Source organism: Eumetopias jubatus, unplaced genomic scaffold (genome assembly GCF_037043125.1).
Source record: "Eumetopias jubatus isolate StellerSeaLion01/CBP00866 unplaced genomic scaffold, mEumJub1_p1.0 scaffold_8, whole genome shotgun sequence".
Taxonomy (NCBI): Eukaryota; Metazoa; Chordata; class Mammalia; order Carnivora; family Otariidae; genus Eumetopias; species Eumetopias jubatus.
Genome location: NW_028274814.1, coordinates 131,915,782 through 131,936,833, shown reverse-complemented (window position 1 = coordinate 131,936,833; position 21,052 = coordinate 131,915,782). Strand labels below are relative to the sequence as shown.

General features: G+C 60.9%; 1 protein-coding gene across 4 annotated transcripts; it reads right to left on the bottom strand.

The window, feature by feature from the left end:
• Nucleotides 1–1,100: 1,100 nt before the first annotated feature.
• GGA1 (golgi associated, gamma adaptin ear containing, ARF binding protein 1) lies at nt 1,101–19,878 on the bottom strand. Of its 4 annotated transcripts, none has more exons than XM_088025370.1 (17): nt 19,551–19,878; nt 15,750–15,834; nt 14,470–14,545; nt 13,452–13,550; nt 12,293–12,416; nt 11,788–11,888; nt 11,034–11,114; nt 9,875–10,015; nt 9,710–9,791; nt 8,474–8,581; nt 7,628–7,810; nt 4,822–4,886; nt 4,204–4,370; nt 3,557–3,750; nt 2,545–2,714; nt 2,189–2,299; nt 1,101–2,093 (listed from the first exon to the last, which is right to left on the bottom strand). In XM_088025370.1, exons 1-17 carry the CDS (start codon nt 19,591–19,593, stop codon nt 1,983–1,985), a joined length of 1,941 nt encoding a protein of 646 aa, XP_087881496.1. In that variant the 5' UTR covers nt 19,594–19,878; the 3' UTR covers nt 1,101–1,982. The 4 variants fall into 4 exon arrangements, with proteins under 4 accessions (XP_087881496.1, XP_027971267.1, XP_087881498.1 ...); XM_028115466.2 differs by having other exon boundaries at nt 7,628–7,780; XM_088025371.1 differs by lacking the exons at nt 1,101–2,093; nt 2,189–2,299; nt 2,545–2,714 and adding an exon at nt 2,740–3,419.
• Between the last annotated feature and the right edge of the window lie 1,174 nt (nt 19,879–21,052).

Sequence of the window (21,052 nt, the reverse complement as noted above, 5' to 3'; positions counted from 1 at the left end):
CAGGGGCATCCCAAGTGTCCACGCAGAGTCTGGCCCAGTGGGGAAGGGAACAGGAACCGGCCACGTGGCTGGGCAGGGGCTGGGGGTGTGCGGGGGCCAGGGCGCCTGGAAGCCCCACTGCAGGAGGGCTGTGTCTGGGGTGGGGTGGGGGGTTCCTGCACTGACGTGAAGCTCTCATGAGTGCAACTAGTGAGACCTGGCAGAGAGAGGCAGCCCTCACCTGCTGGATGGAAAAGAGTGCCCAGACTGGGGAGTGAGCATGCTGGGCTCTGGGAAGGCGTCCAGCCTGGGAAACACTAGGTTAGACAGAATGAAACTGGTTTGTTAAATACAGGACTCCCCATCATCTGCTAGGGGGGAGAAATGGCGGGCAGCCTTGCCCAGGCTTATCTCAAGGGGAACCCTTGCCTGCAGAGCAGCACGTAGGGCTGGCTCCACACCACTGAGCAATCCCCTGCACGAACTGCCCCTTGCCCGGCTCTGCACTGGCTCGTGCTCTCAGCTGAGAGGCTGCGCCATTCCCTGGGGACTGGACCCCATTCCCTGGGGACTGGACCGGAGCCTCCCAGGGAAGAGAGAACTCTGGTAACACCAGGGGTAAGTGAGCCGCAGCTGGGACTGGCAGGGGGCCCAGTACAGCATCCCTGGGCCTCTCTAGAAACAAGCTGCAATTAACACCCTGCTTCCTGGGAGCAGCCTCTGGGGAAAGGCGAGAAGAGAAGGCGAGGCAGGGCCCTCTGGTGCGGCCCCGCGGTTGTGTTTGGAGGGCTGAGAGCAGCAGGAGGAAGTTGTGAGCAACCAGGGGGCCTCCCACTCAGCGTCTGCAGCAGCTGGGGCTCCTGGCAGGCCTGAGTGGCCACTCACTTCCAGCTGGGACGGCTCTGGGCCTGCCACAGCCCTGGGCCCTCTCTGGTGACTCAGCACCGCCACAGGCCCCCAAGCAGGGCCTCTTCCGGTGAAAGGCTCAGGGGTGATGGGGAGGGGAACCGTGGCTGGATCTCCAAAGACGCAGCTAGAGAGGCCTGCGGGGCAGCCCCATGGCCCTCCCGCTCCTGGACCCCCATCTCCCTCCACCTCAGAAGGGCCCGGAGGGCAGCTGGTCCAGGAAAAAGGACGTTTTATTTCCATAAATACTCCTGCTCTCACTCACACACTGACCCCACTCGGCCCACAGACAGACGGACGGGCAGAGGTGAGCCGCCCACAGGAGGCTCCGGCAGAGGCTGAGAACTCCAGTGCAGGACCTCCCTTGGCCAGGGGCCCCGGAGCCCCCAACCGGGGCACCCAGGTCTGCCACGACCTCCGGGCCAGCAGTCACAGCCCCCACAGCCCCTCAGGAGGCCTGACGGCAAAGGGGGCAGGCGGGTGGAGTGAAACCCCCACAAGGAGTGGGGGACAGGTGGGGCTCCCCCAGCTGGGCCTCCTGAGATGGTGACCACAGGGCCACTGAGAAGGAAAAGCAGAGTCAAACCACACACCAGAGAGTGCAAAGAGCTGGGGGTGTACACGTCACCCCCCCCCAGTCACCCGGTTCCTATGGAGGAGGCCTGAGCTGGTTCCCGCACCAGCATAGCCCCCCGAGTTATGGCTGGGCCTTCCCATAAGGCATAAGAGACAGGTGGGGATGACCCCACTCCAGGCTGGGGTCAGGGCTGGGCCTGAGGTCATGGCCCCTGCCCGACAGCCATGCTTCTCCCCCATGACCCCAAGTCCTTCCAGGGCCACGCAGCTGTTCCCGGCTATAGGCTCCCCGCTGTGGCGAAGGTCCCCAGCAGTGCAAACCCAGGCCCGGCCTCCTGCTGGGTTCAGCTCCGCAGGGGAGGGGGCAAGGAAGGAGGGGGCTGCAGGGGTGCGGGGAGCAGCACCAGGCCCGGGGGACATTGCCACGGGACCAAAGGGTGCCCCTAGGCCACCACAGCCCCCCACCCAGGCTAGACGGTGCCCAGTCCTGTGGCCCCTCCTCTGCCCAGCCCCTCCCTGTTCTAGAGGCTCCCCCAGGTCTCGGGGGGGGGGAACCGGTCCACATCTCCCATCTCGTTGTAGGTCTGGTCGCCCATGGTGAAGAGAAGCTTGTAGCGGAGCCGAACCTTCTCCTGGGGCGGAGACAGTGAAGGCGGAGTGAGAGGGAGACACGAGGCCGCCCCGCCCCCACCCCACGGCGGCGCGCTGGCACAGCCGGGCCCCTCACCTTCTGGGGGTTGGCGAGGAGCAGGACCTGGGTGATGGCTGAGGGGTGGACGATGGGGTTAAACGCAGGCAGCTCTGTGCCTGAGGGTGGCTGCAGCTTCACTTTCATGACCTGCAGGCAGTAGGGTGGGACGGGGCCGGCTAGCCCTGGCTTCCTGGCCCTATCCTCTGAGGGACCAGGCCCAGTCCGCCTGTCAGCTCCTCCCCCGGGGGCCCGGGGGCTCTGTCCTTTGGCTCCTTTCTAACCCCTAATCCCCAGAGGGACCCTGCCCCCTGCCCCCCCCACCCCCGGCCAGCTGGTTCCCCTCCAGCCCCAAGTTACCCTTCCTCCAAAGGAGGGAGGCATGCACGCGTCACCTTGGGCACAGCCGACTGGAAAACGATGTTGCGAATGGGCTGGGGGGCAGTGCTCAGCATGGACACCACCACCACCAGCACGTCGGAGCGCCCGGGCAGCGGGTCCCGGGCAAAGTGGAAGAGGACCCGGAAGCCATGCTGGTCATACACCGTCACTGGCAAGATGCTGCCTGGCGGGGGGGGGGGGGGGAGAGGCCAACGGGTGGTGCCAGGCCTGAGCCCAAGCGAGTCCCACCCGCTCCCCAACCTGGCTCCCATCAGGCACTCGCCACGCTGCTGGCAAGGAGCGGACGAGTCCACAAACTCCGGTCCTCGCCTTGACCCTGGGCAGCAGGGCGGCCGGGGGTGCAGACTGGCACCCAGACGGGGCAGGCACACTTCTACTGTGTTGGTGGCGGCAGGACACCCACCCCAGACGGGGTCACAGGTGGGGTTCCCCCAGTACTGCTTGCTGGAATGCTGAAGGCTGAGGGGTAAGCTGGGGTCATGCTCTCACCGTGCGACCCCGGTACAGTCACTCTGCCATTCAGGGTCCTCCCTGCTGCTGAGAGGGGCACCACTACCTACTTCTTGGGGACACTGGGGGTGATGCCCTCGGTCACAGTGCGGTCACGAGATGGACAAGGCCGAGAAGACCTGCCCGTCTTCACTGGTCTCCTCACGGCCTGGGCCAGGAGTGGCCCCCCTATTGCTCCTGGGCAGGAGCAGCTCAAGCTTGGACCTACATCTTGATCCTGGTTTGGTTTCACGATCTCGGAGAGACCCCGAACCTCTCTGTCCTGGCCCTGCCTTTCTGGGGAGGGCGCACCCAGCGGCCAGCGTAAGAAGTCCTCTTGCCTGCGGAAGCCTGGACTCTGGAGCTCTCTGCCCTCACTCTGGGACAGATGAGAAAGCAGGGTCCCAGGAAGGGCAAGGGCCTTGCCCAGAGCTCCCTCCCGGGTCAGAGCTCCAAACGGGACAGCGAGGGGGTCCCGGCCCAGCCCGTACCCGCCGGCACCCCCGGCCCACTCACTGGGTTTGATGGACTCCAGGGGCACAGTGATGCTGGCCAGCGAGAGCTCAGTCGCCGTGGGCTGCTGCAGAGGCCCGGGGCGCTCGGGGGACGCGGCGTGGAGGAGGCCGGTGGCCCCGGAGCTGGGCGAGCTGCAGTTACTTTTATTCTGCAGGTCCCGAAGTGTGAGCCGGGGGGCCGGCTGCTGCTTCTCCCTTGTTGGGGGACGTGGCATTGGGGGGTGAATCTTCGGGGGCCGAGAGATCAGGGGCACAGGAAAGGCCGGGCTTCCTGGCTGTCCCTAATGGCCAGCTCAGACGCCTCCCTGTCTCTCCGGCCTTGGTCTCCTCACCTTGGCACAGGCAGCTCTTGATCCCCCGCCCGCCACCCCTGCCCTGTAGGGCACAGCTCTCCCTTCTCTCAGAACCTCTGTGCTCCACGGGACGGGCCCTGCCCCTGCCTTGGGCACTGCTGCCTCCCTCCAGCCCAGCACAGAGCTTGGCCCGCGGCGGTCCTCTAGCAGCCGCTGCTCACAGGAGCACACGGGCCCCGGGTCTCTCCCTGTGGGGCCTGGGAGAGCCCAGAAACTGCTGCCCGTGGGGCTGGGTGGGGGAGGGGGCGGGGTGGGCGCGACTGCCACCCCACGTCAGCCCGGGCGGAGCCCTCACCACCGCACTTGTTGGGACTCCGGGGGCAGTGACTGCTGCAGGAGGGTCTTCCCCAGGAGGTCCAGGTCATCCAGACCACTGCTCGCTGGCAGGGACGTCTGCACGGAGGCCTGGCTGTCCGTGTCGGGGACCCGAGGCGGGGCTGGGGGTTCCGCGCCATCAGAGGACTGTTGGGCATACACAAAGCAAGCAGATGGGCAGGGCTGTGCTGGAGCAGGAGCAGAGTCACTGGGTGCTGCTCTGAGGGCCCTTCCCCTCCTTGTAAGTGACACCTGGGGAAGCAGTAGCACAGAAGGGGACAACATTCCTGCTGGCCCGCACCCCTCTCGTGGGCTGGTCTGGTCTGGGGTTCTACTCAAAAAACCATCACATTCCAGGGACCTTAAAGTCACCCCAAGAGAAAAAGAATGGGGGACTCCGTCCCAACCCAACGCTGAGACAAAGGGAGAGCATGTGGAGGTGAGGAGAGAATGCCTGCCCTCCCCCACCTGGGGGGATGGGTGCCTCAGGCCTAGGGCCGCTGTCGCATGGTCCTCCCACCTCACTGCCCCCCGGCAGGCTGTCTGGCCCAGCCACCCTACCCCTGGAAGGGGTTGGGCTGGTTCCTGGCCCTCCTACCTGGAAGCTGTTCCATCCAGCACCGTCCAAGCTTGGGCCTGGAGGAGGTGTGGGGTCACTTAGGCCTGAGAGGAAGCGAGACAGAGGTGAAGGAGCCGGATTCCTGAACAGAAGCATGGGAGCTGGGGGGGGGGGGGGGCTGAGTGCTGGCCTGGGGGTCACTGGCTCCTGCCCTCCCCCTGTGTCCCCACAAGAGGCTTAGCTCAAATGGGAAAACCCATTTTTGGAACCGGCAGCAGAGCAGAAGCAGAAACCAAAGATCCTAAGGCCCATTCCCCGCACCCACTCAAGCTTCTTTTCCTGCCACTCCGAAGCCACCTCAACCACGGGACATCAGGACTTTTGTCTTCACAGACGGCTGGCAGCTGGCAGCCCAGGGGTGGTGGGGAGGGACGACGCAGTGGAAGACACCAGGTGAGCATCCACGGAGAGGGGGCAGCATTCTGCACCCCCCCACCCCCCATGGCCTCTGAACGTCCAGGGGCAGGAGGTGCCCCAGCCTCCGAGCAGCCCCTGGCTGGGCTGCGGTGTCCCCACGTGCACTGCGGCCGGAGGGAGCTGGGGCAGACTCTGAAGGCCCTCTCTGCCCTGGCCTGTGCCCACAGGGCGGGCTGGCTGGGGCCAAGGAGAGCCGGGGGCCCTCTGCATTGCTCTGCCCGTTGGCCTGCTGAGGAGTGGAAGGCAGTAGGTCACCAACCAGTCTGACCTCTGCCCACCCTGAAGCGCCCTCGAGGCCAACTTCACCACAGGCTTTACCTAGAGAAGACAAGTTATCCCGTTTCTAGCAAATCCTGAAAGAGTGAGCTGCAGCCTGAAGCTCTGGTGGGCAAGGGCAAGGTGCAGGCAGCTCGGACTGCCGGGTCTCCTCCCCTGGGCACACCGCCCCGAGAGCAGGGACGACACCGGGGTGGCTGCCAAGGTTTCCTACGCGCTCCCCAATGTGTCAGGCTCCTCAGACACAGGGCTCACTGAATCCTCAAACAGCCATGGAAGGCAGGTGTAGGGGTGTCATCCCTCATTCAGGGCTGAGGAAACGGATGCCAAGAGGGGTTAGGGAACCTGCCCCAGGCCACGTAGCCCGCAAGGGGCAGCATCTGGGCCCGGATGGAGCATGGCCTCATCGCTGGAGTTTGAACACAGCCCTGCCACTTGGCTGTGTGACCTTGGGCTGGTGACAACCTCCCTGCGCCTCATCTGTAAAACCGAGCCAACAGCAGCGTCTGTGTGAGGGGACTGTGACAAATTAGCCCATCACAGGAAGTGCCTGAACAGTGCCAGGACACCCTCCTTGGCGGACGGGAAGCCTGTGCTGCTTGCCCTGCCCCCACCCTTCACCCTTCCTGCCGCGAAGAACCGTTTAGGACAAGCCCCCGCTGTGGTCCCAAGGCTTCCTCTATCCCCCAAGCTGGCCGGGTGCTGCCCTGGCACTTCTGGTTCCTGTTCCCACATTTTCTTTGCCTTTGAGTAGAAACCAACGGAAGCTGGAGGCTCAGGGCTCTGCTGCAGCAGCTCAGGGACAGGAAGTACCAAGCACACCTTGCTTCTCATGAGGAGGTGGTTTTGCCCCCGCCACTCGCCGGGGGCCGGGGCCACACACACCAACTGCCTGGTCAGGCAGCTGCCACTGGGGGCCGGCTCTGCGGGGCCAGAAGAGCCTGGGGGCGCTTTGTCCCCGGCCATCCTTTGCCTCGCTGTAAAACGGGGTCAGGACTCCCTTGCCCTGAGGCACCCCTAGCTCGGAATGGAAAGGGGGCAGGTGGGTGGGAAGGAGAAGCAGGCCCACGGACACCCTGTGGTCAGACCCTCTTAGGTCAGGTGCCCGCTGCTGGTCCACTGTCCCCCATCCCTCACGCCCCATTTCAAGTCCTCATGTCCCTTTCCTGGCCGATGAGCTGAGTCAGAGCGGCAGAGAGGCTAGGAGAGAGGCCTCAGGCTCAGAGTGCCTCGTCCTAACCTGCGCGCCCCTACTTGGGCAAGTCACCCCACCTTCCTAAGCCTTGCTCCCGCATCTGTAAAGCGGGGACATTGGTGGCACCCGCTCCTGTGGTGGGTGGACGGCGGTCTGTGATGCGACAGCAGTGGTTAGGAAAGCCACCTGCCTGGGACCCCGGCACCCGAGTGCTTCTTCCGGTCCATCAGGTTGGCTTTTTACCTCAGCTTTGGCTCAAGAGAACACAGTCTGACTCCTGCCTTCCAAGTCAGTTCCCCAACAAAACCTTCCAGGTTCTTTTGACAGAGCTCAAGCTCTCTCTCTAATAACTCGAGGACTGAGACGAGGAGGCTGTCACCATGGTGTCCCGCTTCTGAGCCCTCAGACGCCCCATCTGCTGCCCAAAAGCTGGACTCCTGACACCTGCCCGGCTGGCCGGGCGCCCCTGCGTCTTCCCCGGGCGTGCGTCTGGTTCCCCGTGGCTCCCCCGGCCTGTGGTCCGGGACCAGCCTGGGGCATGGGGTGCTTGGAGCGGCGGCCGCCGCGGGGCCTCAGCGGGTGGGGAAACCGCGGCTGCTGAGGGCCTGCTCCCCACTCGCGGCTCTAACCTGCTGCAGGGAAGTCCCGCTGGTTTCCCTCAGGCCACTGGAGCCTGGGTGTGGTGGGCTTACCAGAGGTGGGTTTAGAGGCTGGCCAGCCTCGATCCATGGACTGTGAGAGCTTGTACGAACTCTGTAACCTCCCTGAGCCTCAGCCTCCTCAGTTGTGAAATGGGCCTAACACCTACCCCATCCTCCAGAGGACTCACAGGAAGCCAGAGGCCTCACCTCCACCTGCAGCCACCCTGCCCTCCTCTGGGCCCGGCACCCTCCTCACCCAGAGACATGAGCTCGTCATCAAGCAGGGAAACTGAAGTGCTAGGCTGCTCGGGGCTGGCCAGGTCAGCAGGGCAGGTGGGCACGGCTGGGTAGGTGGTGCCCGCAGGAGGGAGATCCAGGCCGGAGAGGTCCAGCAGGGCTGAGGTGCTCCCTGGAGGGGGAAAGGAGAGTCGGGCACGCCCTGGGTGGAGGACAGTCAGGCTTTCGGAGGCCAAGGCGCCTGGTGTGGGGGGGGCAGCAAGCTGTCCCCCCCTACCCCTCACAGCCCTCTTGCTTCCTTCCCCCTCCCCTTGGCCACACTGCCTTGGCCCCCAAATCTGCCACGAGGCCCTTTGTCTAGCCCACGGTGTTCCTTCTGTCCAGAACCTACTTCCTCCTTCTCTCTACTTGGCCAACTGCCTCCCATCCTTTGAGGTCTTGCTTAAACTCTGCTGCTTCTGTGCAGTGCCCAACCCTGCACCCCGCCCCCCAACAGGCCTATTCTAACCTCCGTGGGCCCCCACGGCAGTCCCTTCACCCTGATGGAGCCGAGACTGCAATGTTTACATGTCAAACCCTCCCTCCCACCTTGTGATAAGGAGACTAAGCCCGGAGGGTGCCATCCAGCCCCGCACAACAGGTGCCAGATTCAGTAAATGAAAGAAAGGCCTTCCTTCTTCTGCCTGTCCTTGCCAAACTCTGGCTCCCTCCCCTCCCTGGCACACACTTTCCCTGCAGCTGTCTCCCTAGGGGCCTTCCCCGTTTTACGGGGGCAAGGTCACCCTGGCAGTCACAGCCCCCACCCCGGACTCTGTGCTGCTCCAGCCCACTAGGCCCTGCCCGGCCCCCCGTGCCACCTGCTCACCAGGGACGGAGCCGGCTGCGGCATCGCCGTTGACCTCCTCACCCCTCACCAGCTGTTTGTACAGGTTGATCACCTGGGTGAGGTTGTCGTTGGCCTGCAGGATCTCGGCTGGAACAGGCAGGAGGGGAGAGACCAGGCTGAAGGAAGGTGGGGGCTCTGGGGGGGAGAGGAGCACCCTGCGTCCATCCCAACCGTCGTGTGAGGGGGTGGGGCCAGGGGCATCCCAACTGCTCTACTCACTCGGGTCCTCTGCCACCTCCCCTTGTCCCATGTTCCCACCGCCCTGACACGGTGGCACGTTCTGGCCTCCAGGCCTCCGCACCGGCTCTGCTGTCTGGATGCCCCCCGCATTTGTGTGACTTCCTGCCTGCCTGCCTTCAGATCTTCACCCTAAGTCCCCTCAGAAGGCCTTTGCTCACCCCACCACCTAGTCCCCTCCCTGCTTGCTGGTCTCCGTGTCATTGGCAACCACCTGAGAAACTTAACTGCTCACGGCCTTGGTTTCTTGTCTGCCCCCTCTCCTTAGGCTGCATGCTCTGCTGAGGATGTGGCTTTGGTCGATTTTAAGCACACCATGTCCCCAGGGACTAGAGTAGCGCATGGCACAAACTAGGCCCTTACCAAGGTTATCCCCTCAGGAGCCAGGGCTTAGAGGGGTCCGGGAAGCAAGTCCCTTGGGCAGGGACCAGGTACTTGGCACGGGAGGAGGCCCTCAATGAGCTTCCGCTGAGTCAGGGGCTGAGATGGTCCCCGGCCTGCTGCCCCAGAGACTGGCTGACACGGTGGCAGAGCATAAGGACGAGAACCTGATACATGGCCCTGGCAGGAGTCACAAGGCCCAGCTCTGGAACTGCTCAGGCCTGTGGGATTTGTCCTTAGTTTCTAGCCCTTACCAGGGAGGCAGTGTCTGGACAGAGCCCCTGGCCTACCCGGGCTCTGCCACTGTTAGGCTCGGTGACCTGGGCCAGTCCCTTCTCCCCGCTTCAGCTTGTTCAGCTCGGGGGCAGTACATGAAATGCCAGAGTAGGGACTTGGCCCTTGGGATCTCCTAACCACACCAGCGCCTGCTCTCTACCTCCTCCTGGATATGCACGAACCCAAGGTCGGTGCTGGGGAAGGGGGCCCCCTGGTGGCAGCTCCTGCCAACTGCAGATACTTTAGCAAGGCCTGGTAGCAGAGTGGGGAGTGGAGAGGGGGAAGGAGGCGGAGAGACAGGACTGACTGCCAGGGGCTCACCTAGGGCCTCATCATTGTCCTCCGTGTCACTGGCCAGTCGGAAGAGCGTCGGCCGCATCCGCTCACAGCGCTGGTACAGCTCCTGGGGGCAGCAGGGTGGGGGGCAGGGGTCAGGCTGGCAGGGGCCAGGAGAGGGTGGGGGCTGGGCAGAAGAGGCAGGCACACCTTCATGAGGTCCTCGCTGCTGCCAGCTGAGGCTCCGCCCTGGCTGTGGCTCATCACCATCTCTGTCAGCAGCTTCACGTTGTTGTTCACCTCCTCAATGGCACTCACCCGCTTTGAGATCTTCTCCATCCGCTTCTGGTCCTAGGGAGGCGGCCGCCCCAGGGGAGCCCAGGTCACCCCTGCTCCGAGCCAGGCACCGTCCACAGCACTCCAGAGTTTCCACTGGCGTGGTGTGACCCTGCTACGTGGGGCTCGTGCCCAGGACAGGGCATTCTAGTCCAAGAAGCCCTCTGCCAACCCTGTGCTCACTTCCTCTCTTCCTGCTGACGGCCCCTGGTCCCAGGCCTCCGCACGAGCCTGTCAGAACCTGCGGGGCCCTCAGACACAACCTCCAAGATGGCTCAGGAATCTGGGCCGGGTGCTTCTGGAGGACGAGGGCCACAGACCTACAGCTGTGGTTCTACACGACCCTTGCCCTCCTTGTGTTTGTCCCTTGAAAGGAGGTGCCTTGAGAGTGAAAGGGGGCCTTCATGGTCACCCAGCACAACCAGAAACTAGGACAGCGACCCTCCCATCCCACGCCCACTGTGCTTACTATGCGTGTTCCCCCCTCACGGGACAGAACGTGGGCTTGTGCTGTGCCATCTGACAGTCACCCTCCTTGAGAGGGGGACACCCGGCCTTCCTCTGCACCGTCAGGGCACAGAGCTTGCCCTTGCAAGACACCCTGGGACTCCTGCCCTGAAGGTCTCCAGACTGTAAGCTTTGATGGCCTGCCCTCATCGATATAAAAGTTTCAGTGTGCACCCAAGGCATCTGTATACCTGCTTAGAAGTTAAACACGTACGCTTCTCTCGTGATAAATATACCTATAGAACCATATAGCGAGGCATCATTTACTTCTACCTCTTGTGGAAGAGGTCGTCAGCCTCACAGAAGTCCAACTACAGCAGGTTAGCTCGGCTGCTGGGAAATTCTTCCCTACACACAGGTCCTGGCTCTGCCCACTAAGGTCCCCCAGTCAGCTCTTTCTTGGCCATGACAGCCCTTCACTTGGCCGCTGCAGGGCTCCTCGTACGCACCCCCCACCCCCGACCCGGGGTGGCCCAGCTCAAATCCCCCCTCTGCCTCCTCCCTGAGCTGTGGGCTTGGCAGTCACCTCCTGCACCATCTCCTTAATGAGTTTGTTGGCTGCTCGGAGGTCCTCGGGGTGGGAACTCTTCAGCAAGCGGGCCAGCATCTGCAGGGACAGAGGGGCATGACTCTGACATCAGTACTGGGTCTGGGGTCGTATCTTGGCTCCCCATTTTCTTGCTGTAGGACGTGGGGTACTTATTAAGCTGTCCGTGAAATGGTGAGCATCTACTGACACCTAATGGTGCGGCGGGGGGTGGGGGGCACTGAAACACGGCACGTGAATGATCCCCAGAGAAGTCTCTGATAAATGGTACAGAATATTATGCTACTATCGCCAGAGAATCTTTCTGGAACGATGTACCAGGAACTCAACAGTGCTTTCCCTCTGGGGCTGGGACTAGGTAGACACGTACTTTTTATCTTACCTCCTCTATAGTATTTAATCTCTTGCCCACGAGCACATCCTTCTTTAACACGAAGTTAATAAAATTATCATCAAAAGGATCAAAGACAAAAATAGGCAAACTCCTGCTCAACCTATGAAATGCCCTGAGACAAATCCCAGGGACACCAGACGTGCTGTCGTGTCTACTACATGCAGGGGCTTGGGATGGGAAGTGCTCAGCATGCAGAAGTGCTTGATAAACTTTCCTGTCACCCACTTGTGCCCGCATGAGCCTCGGCTTCAGGGCAGGGCAGCCAGGGCCTGGAATTCAGACCAAGTGGGCCTTGAAGGTCCTCATGTACCCCCCTCCTACCCATCCCTGGAGCCTCACCTTGGATTTCTCCTCGTCTTCAAAGATCACATTCTTGGGTCGTGGAGGAGGAAGAGGAAAGGTAGCATCATCTGGAAGCTTGGGGTCAGACTTCACAATCCCTGGAGCAGACGGTGGTGGGAAGGCTGTCAACAGGGCCTAGGGCCAGGAGGCGGGATGGGAAAGGGAGGGCAGGCGAGGGTGGGATGGAGGGTGGAGGACAGTCTTTCTCCAGCATGCTGGCTCTGACTCTGGTGGGCCAGGGCTGGCTCCTGAACTACAACGTCGAATTGCGTTGGTGGAGTTTAGGCACCCGTACTTTGAGGCCACTCTGTGGGGGCCACTCTCTGAGAAGTCTGACCCACACTCGCTTTCTTTCCACCCAACCTAGCTTCAGAGCCATAAAAAGGCCCCACTAGCTACAGGTTCTTGAAGAGTTAAAGGGCAGCCCCATGACCTCACTGCCAGAAGCTGCCCCTGAAGCTGCTAGAAGCCCCAGCTCACACCCCACCCTCTAGTGCCTCACCCTGCTTTTTCAGCATCTGGTAGGCCTCTGCAATTTTCACCTCCTCGGGCAGGCCGACCGTCCAGCTGTAGAGGAGCTCCAAGATCTTGTTCTTCACCTTCTCTGATGTCCGTGAGCCCAGGTACTTCAGAGACCGAGGGGAGAGCAGGCCGTTGCCATCGTCCGGCCCCGCTCGCTGCAGCCCCAACCCCTGCCCCAAGCTGGCTGCCTCCCCAGGACTCCCTTGGAAACCTCAGCCTGCCGAGCAGTCTGGTCCCAGCTCTGCTGCCCCACCTGTTAAGCAGGGACGACAGCAGTGGCATCATGGCGAGGATGAAGAGCTGACACGGGGAAGGCGCGGAGCCCAGCACCTGCTCGGGACCAGCTCATCTATGGCTTAACTCTGTGACCTTGGGAAGGAGGAGCCTCCTGGCTTGGAGCTGGCCAGGGAACGGGTGTGCATGGCACTGCTCACCCGGGTCCCACTCACAGTCTCTTGGCAGCAAACTAGGCTGAGGGAACTGGCTCTCACACCAGTCGCCTCCCGGGAAGAGAATGGGGGCCGGGGGGGGGGGGGGACATTCAGCTGCTCTGGTTAAGAGAGGGGGGTATGAGCAAAGGAGGAATGGGCTCTCATCCAAGGGGCCTCAAACAGGTGCGTGCCCTATGGGGGGACCCCCCCCCGAGGCCAATGCTGGGGCTTGGCCCATGAGCAGGCTCTGCCACTCAGATGTGGGGCCTCAGCGTCTAAGGCCTCAAGGAGGCCACTCTTGTGAGGTGGGGACAGGGAGACCCTCCGCTAGAGCCCCGGGTGAGGCGCTGCAGCCAGGTCCTCGGGGAGAGAGCAGAGCCAGGGCGGCCGTGCTGGGTGCACGCCCTGTGGTCACTCCTCACTAAGCCTGAGCAGCGCCGTCCGTGGGCAGCTGCACAGCCGCCAGCCACTGGGTAGCCTGGAAGCCTCCCTCCCGGACCCCCGCTGTCCCGGACTCCGCTGCTGAGGACCGTGAGAAAGGCTCTGTGTTTGTGCCATTCAGACTTCTAACGGGGGGCTGAGCAGGAGATGCAGGAACCCCAGGGCGAGCTCTCGGGATGACAGCGGTCAGGCGCCTCCCACAGGGGGTCCTCCTTCCCCAACCCCCCAGTGACAGCGCAGGCCTGAGCTGGGGCTGGGAGCACCCACCTTGGGAGACACGACCTTGATGAGCTCGTTGAGAAAGCGGAATTTGCCCACCTCGTCATGGAACCTTTTGCCGCAGCTCTTCATGCAGGTTTCCAGCACCTGGGGGCAGGGACCCCAGGGAGAGGGGTCAGAGGAGACAGCCTCCTGCCACACCTTGGCCGGGGCCCAGAAGCCCAGGGATGGGCATTCAGAGGGTGGAGGGAATGACTCCTGAGGACAAGAGGCCCCTGAGCCTGATCACCACCCCCGGGAGCCCCTCCCCGGCTTGGCCGCCTTTGAGCACCACAAAATCCTATGACCTTTCTTTGATGGTTTTATAAACTTCAACAGGCACCGTCTACCTTGCCTTATCCTACACATCTGTGAACTCGTAGGACTGGCGTGTACTTGAGAAAACCCCATCCCATCAAAATAAATACGTAACTATGAAAAAAACTTTTACCACCCGAGGTCAGCCTTGCTCTACAGTGGGCTGCTATGTGGCCCGTGCCTGGGGGCCCCAGACAGTGCACCCCCCCGTCTTCTGCTGACACAGCTTTGAAAGCTCTGGCCTGAGGCCGGCATCAGCACTCGAGCCCCCATGGGAAGGACGGCACCGTCCTGGGTCGGGAGACCACTGATGGGCTGAGCGGGCTCCACACTGCTCCTGGGAGCTTTATAAACATGCAGATTCCTGGGAGCAGATACTGAAGGAGCTCAGGTTCAGTGGAGCCCTCATTCAGTATGTGCCTGGCCTCCTGGAGATCTGACACATGGCTGGAGCAGGGAACCCCTGGGCCAGATGGCCCTAGGGGGCTTCCTCCCCACAAGAGGCCTAACTGTGCAGAGGCCGGGGCAGGAGGCCACGGGCCCCCAGGGCTGGCCCAGACTCCTGATCTAGGCCATTCTGGCCCCACTCCTTTGGCCTCTAAAGAAGAGCCTGATGGGACCCCCCCCCCAAAAAAACCCTCCATCTTGGCCTCCTTGGGTGCCATCCACATGGTCGGGGGACAGATGGCACCCTCTCTCCGTTTCTTACCGTCAGGGCTTGGATCGCCTCCCACTCCTGTGGTGACTGGATCTTGTGAGCCAACAGCCGGGTGGCAAGTGGAGGCCTGGGTGAGAGGAATGGCACAGATCCCAAACAGCTGGAGCCCGAGGCATCCCAGGGGAGGGCTGCCACACCACCCTGTTGGGACCGCAGCCCTTGGTCGCTTCAGTGGGGCAGATGCAAAGGCCCAGCTCCTTTTCTGATCGGATGGGGCCGGAGACCGACAGGGCAGGGCCAGGCAAGGACTCGGGAGCTGGGGACCTTCAAAAGGCGTGAGCTCAGCCCCTCAACCAGCTTTGCCGAGAACTGTGAGCTGGAGAGGGGGCCACAGCCTTCAAGGGCCCGGTCTGGGAGTACACCATGACAATGGATCATGAAGCACGGGCACACGGAGCTCCCTGGGAATTTGAGGGGGCACAGGACATTTTGCTGGGAGAAAGCAAAGCAGCTTCACAGTGGAGGTAGTGAGCCCGTCTACTAGATCATAAAAGACCCATCACCAGTGACCGTGACATTGAACATGGATGGAGCGCTTAGAATGGACAAGGCGCTTCACATGCCTTTTCCTGCCCAGGCTTCAGGGGGGCCCTGCAGAGTTGACAGCACTCTCGCCCCCACTTTACAAAAGAAACGGAGGTTTGCCCAGCTGACTCAGCTGACAGAGGAATAGGACTCGCAGCCCAGCAGCTGGACTCCGGGTTGCGCATATCACACTGTATGCACAGCCTCCCAGAGCAGAGGGCCTGCAGAAGCCCCCTGGCTGTGCTCCCCAAACCTGAGCACCCCCTGGGGAGCCTGCTAGCAAAGCCACCCCACGCTCCCTGCCACTCTAGTCCCTGCCTGCACGTAGGCCCCCCAAATGTGCATTTTTGATAAGCACTAATTCCAATGCAGGTGGTTCTCGCTCTTCCTTGAGCAAAGGGCCTGCTGGCCTCCTCCCAGCTGGGGAGCATGTCCCAACAAAGCACTGGCTGGGGCTCAGGCAGGCCTGGGCTTAATCAAGCCCAGGTCTACCATTGTCTTTGTGGGGAACCCCTGAGTCCCCTGGGCCTCAACTTCTTCACCTGTAAAATGGGTTCAGTGAGGCCCAGTTTACAGGGTGGCACACATTATGGTAGGTGGTGCCATCATTAGTTGGTGAGCACATTCAGAATGAAAACGGAGTCTCAACCCACTCATGTCTCCACATGAGGCCAGGGTCTGGAGTGGGCACGGCAGGTGCACAGTGGATTCTGTTGAGTACGTGAGCAAAAGAGGAGGCCACCTACCCCTCAAAGTCCTCGTTGAGCTGTTCGCAGAAGCCGTTGATGCTGGCCCAATTCAGCTCCTTGTTCAGGGGATTTGTGGCTCTGTCTGCAGGAGGAGAGAGGGCCAGCATGGCCTGGTGAAAGGGGTCCCTGCCTCTCCCACTCCTTGCTCTAGCAGCAGGGTTGATCAGTAGGGGATAGGGGGTAGGACTGAGCATACAAGAAGACGCCCCTTGACTTCCTGCCCCAATAGCTTCAAGACCTGAGTGATGATCTTTCAGCTGCATCCATGGACAGATGAGCTCCTGCACATTGTCTCCCTTGCAGCCTCTCCCTGGATAGCCCTACTTGTAGCGATGGTGCTCAGGGGTCATTCCCCCACTCCCTCGGGCTCCCATCTCTGCAGCTGCATGCCTGTCTGCCTGCCTGACTGTACCTCCTCCGATCCTGCTTCTGAAAGTGTCCCTCATAATTCTCGTGGAATTTACACACTCAGATCCAGAGGTAAGGAAAAAAAAAAGCCATAGTTCTGCTCTTAAGGAGCCGTGTGGCTGGGAAGTGGGCCAACGGAAGCTAGGTTCTCAATACAACGTGGCAAAGGGAGGCGAAGGGGCCATGAGCAGGGGACTCAGCTGGGCCTGGGGCCAGGGAGGCTGCCCGGAAGAGGCAACACTCAAGTAGGAGTTATCCAGGCTGCGGAAGGCATGAGGGTCATGCATGAGGAGAGATGTGGATCACTGAACACAGGGCAGAGCATGAAGGACCTTAGTGAGGAGTGCGGCTCAGGTATCACCTCCTCCACGAAGTCTTCCCTAACCCTGGCTCCTGCCCAGGGTGGCACTGCTGGATCAGCTCTCTCCTGTGTGGCCCCCAGCTCTGATCTTCATCAGGGGGCCCAAGCCTGCTGTTGCACTGCATCTCAGCCTCTTGGGCACACACCGATTTCCCCTCGGCAAACGAACGAAGGAGGGCTCAGCTGCGGGCAAGTGGGCGTAGGTTCTGGGGGAGTCGGAACCCAGGAATGGGTAGTGGCCAGGAAAGGGCACAGGTCGACAGGAGGGGGTGATAAACCAGGCCCGATGGTCACCTCCCTGACATCCAACGCTGGTTAAAAAATAATCAAGTAGCTCACGTAACTTCCCTGAACCTCTGTTTCCCCATTTGTAAAGTTGGAGTGAAATGTGGACTGATTTCGATGACAAAACACTTGACACAAGGCGGGGCCATGCCGACAACCAGAGCTGGTTGTCAGACTTCCCAGAAGTCTGTCTCTAAGTTTCACTCTATTCTGGCCTGTTCTGCCCAAGCCTGACGTTGGGCAGGGGGTGTGGAGGGAACACATCCCAGCAGGTGGGACAGAGAAGGATCCATGGACAGGAGGCAGCTCAGGACCCAACACATGGTGCCTGCCGACTTGGGTTCTATGCTGTGGTGGAAGACCCAGAGCTCTGGGATCACAGTGCCTGGCAGCCATTTATTCCTTTCATATTTACTCAATAAATATTCTAAGTGCCGGGGCCACAGAAGGGAACAACACAAAATCCCTTCCCTCCTGGAGCTCACAGCCCAGCAAGAGAAACACTGACTACTCAGATAAACAAACAAACAGAACACCGTACGCTGTTGTGAAGTGCCATAAACAAAATCAAAGCAAGGAGAACGTACAGAAAGTGTTTTGGGGGGGGGGGGCTGCTGCTCTCTCTGGGAGAGCTCTCAGAGGAGGTGCAGCTGAGCAGAGATCTGAATGAAGCATTTTCTCTCTGGGTACAAATCTCTGTTCCAGGAACCCTGTAGGGCCCTCTAATCCTTCAGGGAAAGGAAGCCCCTGCTGACCGCCCAGAGACCCAGGAATAGCTGCCTCCCCCCCTCCCAACCAGGGAAAGTGTGGCCGTCTACTCTGCCTTCTAGTCCCCCAATGTGGCCAGAGGCTGGGGAACACCAGTCTGGAGTTAGAAATGTAGAATGGGGCTGGGTCTTGCCCTCTCAATGACATCTGGCTGGGGGACACTAAAACGGGAAGTCCCTTACAAGTATCAGACACATGAGTCTGAGAGAGGACAGAGAAGCTAGTTCTAGAATCTGCTCCTGAGTCAGAAGCCAGTGAGGAAGAAGCAGTGGCATCATGAGACATCAGCTTTCTCCCCTGCATCTGGCTCAGAGTGAGAGCCACTGGGTCCAAGGAGGGCTGACTAACCTCTCTGGCCTGGGCCCCCAACCCCCAGGCCTCTTACCTCTACCTGGGGGGAGCACTTTCCCTGGCAGGAAGCAAGGGAGAACACCCAGGGAAGGCAAGAGGGAAGTCTTTCCCAATAGGGCATGACTCTACCCTGTCACTCCACAGTGGTGACAATATCATCATTTACCTACCAGAAGCTACTCTTTAACTCCAAACCACTGCCAAGGGAAGAGCTAATAATTTCGGTAAGGCACAAAGGGGAAGAAAAAGAGAAAACAGTTGTAGCCTCAGTCTATTAGAGTCCAGCTTACTGCCAAACCCAGGTGTCCTGACCCCTGTTTCTCGGTTCTGGACTCTCAGAAAATCCCCACCATTGCTAAACCTGAGAGTGTTTTGTATCACCTTCAGCTCAAGTCCAAAAGTTTGTCAGCTCTGTCAGCCAGGGCCCTGCCCATCCTCCCAAGCTGCTGCTGGGAACTGGACACCTGTGGCATTCTGGAACAGTCTCGATGGCCACCTAGTGCTTCCTTTCCATGCCCTTCCCCTCCACTGGCTAGACTGACTCTGAAATATGCCTGGAAATGCTGTGGTTCTGGAACCAACCTCAGGGTTCAATTCTGCTCAAGACTGGCTCAAAAAGGGCTGGCGATGACCGAAAATCCCCCTGCACAGCTCCCTGGTGTGCCAGGGGCCAAGGAGCTGAGCTGAAGGTAGACGGAGGGCTCGCTGAAAGCCTGGCACCGACGTGGACCAAGGGGAGAAGAGACTTGGAAAGGAGTTGTCATTAGCCCAGGGAGAGTCCAGTGCGGGGGTTGTGAGAGTCAAGGATCTCCATCAGCAATATGGGATAGGGAGGGCAGGTGGAGGGTGTGGGGTCTCAGAAGCCTGAGCAGTAGGATCCGGTGCCTGAGGACACACAGAAAGGCGTTCAGGGGCCTTTGGAGGAACGTCAGCAAGGGCTGGGAAAGGAGTCTTGGGTGGAGGTACAGAATCTGAGGGGCTGAGCTGAGGGTAGTGATAGAGAACTTGACATTACTTCTGGAGTCTCAGATGGGACCCTCCCAAGCCTGTACGGTTTGAGGGTTTCTCACTGTGTGGCTTGGAGGATCTGATGGGCCAGTGAGTCCTCCCTTCCTGGGCGAGGAAACAAGCAAATCTGAGAGGAGCTGCAGGCTCAAGGAACGTATAGGAGGGAATCACTCCATGCAGGGCCGGAGAGTGGAGGATTTGGGGCCCACGGAGAGTAGGGTCCCTCCCTCTGGGGTCTGAGATGCAGCCCTAGGGCCGCCGGGCCCAAGGGAATGACTTGGGGGGGTCCGCTCCTCAGTGGAGAAGTCTGGGCCTCAAGGGCTTCGAGACTACTGTCTCCATCCTGGGGGTTCTGGGCGCAGCTCACTCCTCCCCGAGGGTCGCGGCCCAAGGATCAGATGGGCGGGCGGTGGCCGCTGCCAACCGCGGGTCCGCACTGCTGGTGGGCTCTTCCTTCACCCCAGGGTCGGAGGGACCAGCTCGGGGCGCCGCCTCTGCTGGGCCGGGGGCGGAGCGTGGGGAGGGGGCGCCGCGTACCCCGCCCCCGCCGGGAAGGGGCCCGCCTCGTGCCCCCGGTTCCGGTTCCGGTCCGGCCCGCGCCCCTCCCGGACACTCACTGATTCGCGCCTCCAGAGTCTCCGGCTCCATCGCGGGCTCCATCCCGCCACGGGCCCCCAGCCTCGGCACCGCCCCCCCGCTGCTCTCGCGGGACCTCCTCGGCACCGCCCTCCGCCGATTAAAGGGGCAACGTCCGCCCCGACGCAAGGGAGAGGCGCAAAGGAGCGCTCGGCACCATAGAGACGCGAACGAGCTCGCCTAGAGCGTCACCTGCTCTCCCAACTCCTCCCCCCAGGTGGTGTCTACGTCGCGGGCGGGACCCGGCGCCTGCCTTCTTGTCCACGGCGTTCAGGCAGGAGAGAAAGCAGAGGGACTGGGGGACGAGAGCTGTACCATGGAAACCCCACGGGACGCTGTAACTCGTTGTGCGTCACGAAGGTGCTCGTGACCGCTTCCGGAAGAACGCTCCGCAGCCATGTTTCTGAGGGGCTCTGAGGTCACATCCTGAACCCTGAGGGGGTACTTCCGCTTAGAGGAGAAAGTGGGAGGGTCCCTTAAAAGGGCAATGACGTACGTTGGCTGCGGCGAACATGACAAGTCAAAGTTTGTTGAGGGCTTACAGTGTTGAGGAGTTGTTCTAAGCACTTTTTATGCATGAATGCATTCACTCCCCACAACAAACCCATGAGCCAGATAGTTTGTCTGAGGTCACACAAGGGGCAGAGCCTAAACTCTGTGCTTTCTCTGCGTTCGTTCTGCGATCTTTTAATGAACTCTGCGTTTGCTTTGCTCTGTGATGGGTGCCGGAGGAGAACTGGAGGAGAAAGGCAAGGCCGGATATTTATTACAATGTGGTAGGGGAAGCCTATGTGGCAGTGGCAACTCAGGAGGTTGCCCCGACTCCAAACTGGAGTTGAGGGGTAAGGGGGATGAGGGAGGGGCTCTTGTCAGGGGAGGTTTCACAGAGGTGACGTTTAGCTGAAAGACAGACGGATTTCTCCGGGTAAGCCTGGTGCGGAAAGATGTTTCAGGTGGAGGGAACCAAACGTTTCAGGGCTCGCAGGGTAGAAAGCGTATGATGCATTTAGAGAATTGAAAGCATATCAATAGGGCCCCGGAGGAATTAGGCCAGGGCAAGATCATGCAGGTCTGTGTTTAGCTTTTTTTCTGTGAGCTATGTTGGTGTCGTTAATTAGAGTTTCATGGGTGGCGACAAAGTCAGGCTTTTGTTTTAGAGCGGTCCAGGCGGCAATGGGGAAACGGTACTGGTGGGGGCTAGTCTGCAATCGGGGAGGACAGAATGGATAGACTTCCTAGCCAAGGTGTCTTTTCTCCTGCTGTTTCTCCCTCCACCAAAGGTCTCCCTCCTCCGGCTTTCCCACCGGCGGCCCCGGGATCGCCAGGTGACGTCACGCCCAGGGGGAGTCGGTCCCCGGCTCACCTGAGTCCGTTGCAGTCTATCGCCCCCTGGCGGCCCTCCGGGGAACCAGGCCATAGCGCCCTCTGGAGCCACCCAGGCCCAGGGAGGGTTAAAGCTGCAAAGACTAGGAAATCTGGTGAA